Genomic DNA, 5,519 nt, shown 5'->3' on the forward strand with positions numbered 1-5,519 from the left:
CTCTCTCTCTGTCTCTCAAACTGAGAGGTGGCGAGTAGTACGAGGTTCTTAGTCGCATAGTTGTGTTCATCTATCTATCATCGGTTCATTTGTGCGCCGCAAGTAGATGAAGCTGCCAGCATGATCTGAAAGGTGAAAGCACAGCTATATTGACCTCTGACCGATGGTCATCTTGAGATTGATTACGTGGGAAACAGGCAATCTCAGATCATCTGGCAGCTTCATTTTCTCATGGCAGCACACCACCTCGCAATGAAACCCTGCAGGTGGCCTGCAGGTCGTTGCTTCCCTCCACAAGATCTACGCACAAGGGAAACAAGGCAAGTAAGTTCGATTTCATGATTCATTTGTCCATGTGAAGCATAGAAACGTCTAGAGTTTTCATGAGGGAGAGAAGAAGCCATGCATATATATACAGATGAAGATCTAGATGCATGTTTACTCGGCCGTATATATTCTCGGTTGATTTTACACTGTTTAGACAGTTAAGTGTTTTTTTTTACAAAAAAGACAGTGTAAGTAAGTATGCTTACAATTTTTAGACAGTGTAAGTATATGTCCTCTAAGATTATAAATTGATCCATTTTTATACCAAATCCTTGATTTTCAGGCGCTATTTGATGTAGAAAAAAGTAAATATTTTTTTGCTCCAGTTCTATTACAAGTGTGGGCTCAGTCTCTCAACTTAAAGCCGGAAAAATCCAGAGACATGGCACGCGCTTCCCTTCACAAGATCTACATCAAAGGCAACAAGCCAAAATAACTAAGTTCGGTTTCATCTTTCCATGTAAGTTCACCAATTTCTCTCTTCTTTGCTTAAGCTTAAGCATAGAAAACGTAGGGTTTTCATCAGGGAGAGAGAGAAGAAGAAGCCATTCATATGCACATGGTGATCTAGATGAATGTAGATCAATCGCCGTAATAGAAATGTCTGGACTTTGGAACCATCTGGTGTAAGATCTATGCTAAGTCATGGCCATATAAGAATCCAGCATCCCTACAGCCTGCGCACTTGCCCATGTTACCCCATGCATGGTTGATTTTAGTCGATGTATATTTGGAACGATTTGAACATATCTCAAACATCATCATGCATAATTTTAGAATATTAGAGCATCTCCAGTAGACTTCATATAATGGATTGGTAAAAATTGAAGACACCAAGAGGAGAGAGAAGGTTTAGCAATTCAAACCAAATGGTGCTTTGGTAGCCTTCGCCTAATTTGATTGGCAAATCTGAAAAGGGACACAAACTTTACAAATAGCCCCTTAAACATAAAAAAAATAAAAAAAACCATGCCCAAAGAGGAGTTGGCTGTGGCCAAACTAGATGACGCGAGCTCGTCGGCCGTGGCCAAACTAGATGGCGTTAGCTCGTCGGTCAGCCATCGCAGATGCCTTCCAAGGCGTGCACAGACAGTAGGAAGTGGTCGACGGTATGTGAGTTCGTTGTGGACCTGTGGTGGCGGACGGGGGAGCCAGGCGAGGTGGCCGGTGGTCGGGCGCGCACTAGAAAATGTCCGCACGCAAGCAGTTTGGCACTCTAGAGCGATATACACAGTGCCTCTTGGCTTTGCAAATATACAAGGGAGGTCCAATTATACAAAACTTGCTTTAATTTTGTGTGGGGAAGCACTTACATAAAGGCTGTTGGAGCAACTTTTTTAGACTCAATTGCTATATTTTTAGTTTTTAGTAATTCTAGGCAAATATACAAAGCCTGTTGGAGATGTTGTTAAAACCTTCAATAATTTAAAATATCATATGGATTGACAACATTACTATGCATGTTATCCCTCAGATCTGCCATAGGTGCTCAACTATATCAAGTTGAAGCTATAAGTGAAATTGTTTCAAGTATCATTTGGGGGTTCAAGAAGCTAGAACAACTATGTGTTGGCTTTCACCCTTTTCCACATACTACCATATATAATTGTAGTGTTCATGGTTGTGGTTCTCATTTTTAATTATCATGCTATTATAAGATGTCATGATACCTCCTAGTGCCACTAAATCCCAGAACCTTCTTATCCACGAATAATGGAAAAATGATATTGGAGAACACCAAAGGCTCCATCGACATGCTTTTAGCTCCTTTATTTCATATGAAAATTTTGTTTCCGTTTTCCTATCGCATTTTGTATTTTGTTCATGAATATGTTTCATTGTTGATATATGTTATCTGCAAAGTAGTACCTCACTGTACAGATGCAACAATTTATATTATAACACTTCTACAACTTGACCTTTGACTAGCTTTACAACATATGGGAATGACGAAGAACATTAATAGCGCACCGTGAGGTACTACGTTTATCTATGACCAAATAGAGATAAATATTGTTCAATAGAGAAAGACGTTTCCCCTCTTCTTCAAACAAAGTAAAGAGGGTACCCTCGTCCTTTGGATAACCCCACAACCATCGTTGAAGTGACTAATTCTTCAAAATAGGAGGTGTTGACAGGGATGCAGATTTTTGGCTCTCGGGTGCGCCAGAACCTGTTCTCAACAATGAAAATTTTAAAATATGAAAAATAATTATACAAAAAAAAAATTATGGCATAAATCATGTGAGTAGAGAATGTATTTTGTTATGTGCATGTCAAATTTGAACCAAAAATATGAAAGTATGTAACCTACACAAAAATAACAAATTGTACTATTCATAATATAACAAGTACACATACACTATTTATGATATAACAAAGTTCAGTTTTCTCTTTTTTGTGTCAGTCTTATATGGGCGTATTTTTTCTTAAAAATTTGCATGGGCAAGTATTATGGTGACATATACGCGCGTGACTTATTTCATTTTTTTCTGAAGCATTTAAATAGTGTTTTTCAGAAAATTTAAACCAGGTCGCTCGTACCCACTCTCTACACCCTATTTTCGGTGTTGCTAGCAAGTATTGAAGAAGCCGTACACCAAATTTTACTAAATTTGAAAGAAATTCCCTTTTTCTTTGTACCAAGTATAAACTATTGGATTGTCTTGAATCTGCTTCGCATCTAGGAGTGGGGGTGGAAGGGGTGAATCTTTCTTTTCTTTTTTACATTTTCTTCCCTTTATTTCATTTATTTATTTTTGGTTTGCCGCCGAGGACATATAATGAGAACGATGGGGAAAAAAGTTCACTAACAAAATGAAATAGAACGGACTATGAATAACTAAAACTATTACAAAAAATAGTTCCATACAATTAATGTAAATCATGACTAATTCGGAGAACATAAAAGTGCTAGGAACAGAGAGAGATATGTGTAAGAAAAATAATAATGGATACAAGGAGCGCTTGGCTCTATCCTGTACGACTAAGTTAGGAAAGAAAGAGGAGGGAAGCTTTAGGGCCTAGATATGCAACTCGGAGAATATCGAATCGATCAGTTCTGCAATAAGCGGCGTTGCCCCCCTTCTCTTGGCCGGAGTACGGACGAGAGCCTCCACGGTGTACGGGCTGTTCTTGCTCTGTCAAACAGACATCCATACATATTAGCAACAAATCAGCAACTCCGTCCACGCAAATTGATCCCATAAATCAAACTAAGAACATAATCGATGAGTCATAGCTTACCTTGGAGCAAGTTCGATTCTCTTGGTTGCAGACGGGGTAGTCCGATGGGCAGCAGGTGTCTCGGTCCTTGCAGCAGGTGGCGCCCTTGGCGGGGCAGCACCCCCACACGAGGCACGTCTTCCTGACGCCATGGGCGCAGCAGCAGGTGCTCCCCGCCGGGCATTTGTTGTGGCGGTCGCAGGTGACGGGCTTCGTCGGCTCCGGCGGGTTCGGCTTGGGTGTCGGGTTGGGCCCGGTCTTGACGGGGTAGGAGGCCATCATGGCGATGCCGCACTTGCCGGTGCGCGCCGTGACGTTGCGCTCCATGCGGATGTAGCCGCCCTCGCCCCAGTTGGGGCCCCACGAGTTGCGCACGATCCAATAGTCCTTGCCGTCGTCGGTCGTGTCGTATCCCACCGCCACCACGCCGTGGTCAAGCTCCGTGCCGCACCTGCCGGTGAACACCCCGGACTCGTACAGCTGAAACTCGGGCCCGCCGGCCTCGATGCCCACGCTCACGGGCTGGTGCGCCACCGCCTTCTTCAGCGACAGCTCGTCGTTCTCGGGCACGCTCTCGAAGCCGTCGATGGACACCACCGTGCGGCTCTTCTTGGCGTGGTCGCACCTGCCGTCCTTGGCCGTGTAAGGGTAGTCCTCCTCCGTGTCGATGCCGCCGTTCCGGGCGATGAAGTCGAAGGCGTCCTCCATCATCCCGCCGTTGCACCCGCTGTTCTGTCCGTTCCTAGCGCACTCCACCAGCTCCTGCTCCGACAGCGTAACCAGGTCGCCGGTGACGATCTTGTTGATCCCCTCCACCGCGCCGACCGCCGAGAACGCCCAGCAGCTGCCGCACTGGCCCTGGTTCTTGACGGGCGCCACGGCGCCCTTCTCCCTCCAGTCCACGGACTTCGGCAGCGCCTCGACGCCGTCGTGGCGGTACCTCTCCCCGACGGCGAGGCCGCCGAGGCTCCTCGCGGCGGTGCCGTGGTAGGCAGCGCGGAACTCATCGTTGGTGAGGTCCGCGAAGCGGTTCATCCCGAGACGGAACCCGTGAGCGTCGGCGTCGGCGTTGTGGGTGTCGACGATCTTGAGGTTGTCCCAGAACGCGCGGAACCGGCGGTCGTAGTCGCCGAGCGCGTTGCTGGAGCGACCGTGCCGCGCGAGCCAGTGGTCGTACATCGCCCGCACCTCGGCTTCCGTCCGCTCCAGCCCGTGGACACCGTGCGCCGTGTTGTACGAGATGATCGACATGTCGGGTATCGTGGTGGCTGCCGCTGACGAGGCAACGGCGAAGAGGACGAAGGCTACGACCATGGCCACCGCGGCCGCGGCCTTGCGGCCGCCACCCATGGTCGCGGTTTGCTTCAGATCGTATCCAGAGTCGATCAAGAGCTGCGGATTCACGGCGAGTCGTGGTTTGGTTCGTGTTGTGTGTCTTGGAAAGGTTGGGGCGTGCCCCCGGCGATCTATATAGCAGGATTGTTCTGCGGAGTTGCCATCGGATTCTACTCCAAAATTCCTAGAGTACGGGCACGCAAAGGAACTGGTTTCTATAAATGTCCCGATACCTAATGGCGTTTTCGATTTTAATTCAAATCCTGGCTCGATTCCAAGGCCCAACGTCCATCACTATCCGAATCTAACCACGATTCAGTTCCGCGCCCGTTCCGGTTTTAAAGAAAAAAATCTGTAATTTTAAAAAATCTAACTATTTTAAATTTTGAACATTTTTAAGATTGTACATTTTTTTCAAAATTTGAACATTTTTCATATATGAACATATTTTAACTTTAAACATTTTTCAAATACAAACAATTTTAAATTTGAACGTATTTCAAATTTGAACATATTTAGTTGTGAACATTTTACGAATTTGAACTATTTCAATTGAACAACAATAAAAATAAACAAAAAAGAAACAAAATAAAAAGAAATTGAAAAGAAAAATGAAAGAAAAGAAAAACAGA

At 45.2% G+C, this 5,519-nt stretch overlaps 1 protein-coding gene across 1 annotated transcript; it reads right to left on the reverse strand.

Annotated features, from left to right (window-relative positions):
* Positions 1–1,100: 1,100 nt before the first annotated feature.
* Positions 1,101–4,902, reverse strand: LOC124694728 (cysteine protease 1-like). Its single transcript, XM_047227680.1, has 3 exons — positions 3,574–4,902; positions 3,425–3,467; positions 1,101–1,186 (listed from the first exon to the last, which is right to left on the reverse strand). The coding sequence occupies exons 1-3, from the start codon at positions 4,900–4,902 to the stop codon at positions 1,101–1,103; spliced, it is 1,458 nt and encodes a 485-aa protein (XP_047083636.1).
* Between the last annotated feature and the right edge of the window lie 617 nt (positions 4,903–5,519).

This window comes from Lolium rigidum, chromosome 3, assembly GCF_022539505.1.
Source record: "Lolium rigidum isolate FL_2022 chromosome 3, APGP_CSIRO_Lrig_0.1, whole genome shotgun sequence".
In the NCBI taxonomy this organism is placed as follows: domain Eukaryota; kingdom Viridiplantae; phylum Streptophyta; class Magnoliopsida; order Poales; family Poaceae; genus Lolium; species Lolium rigidum.

Bases quoted from the DNA above. Each gene is read 5' to 3' on its own strand.
- LOC124694728 (XM_047227680.1), bottom strand. From the start codon at position 4,902: ATGGGTGGCGGCCGCAAGGCCGCGGCCGCGGTGGCCATGGTCGTAGCC. The intron at 3,468-3,573 runs GTAAGCTATGAC...TCTGTTTGACAG, and splicing joins AGAATCGAACTTGCTCCAAG to AGCAAGAACAGCCCGTACAC. The intron at 1,187-3,424 runs CGGCCAAGAGAA...ATTTGGTTTGAA, and splicing joins GGAGGCTCTCGTCCGTACTC to TTGCTAAACCTTCTCTCTCC.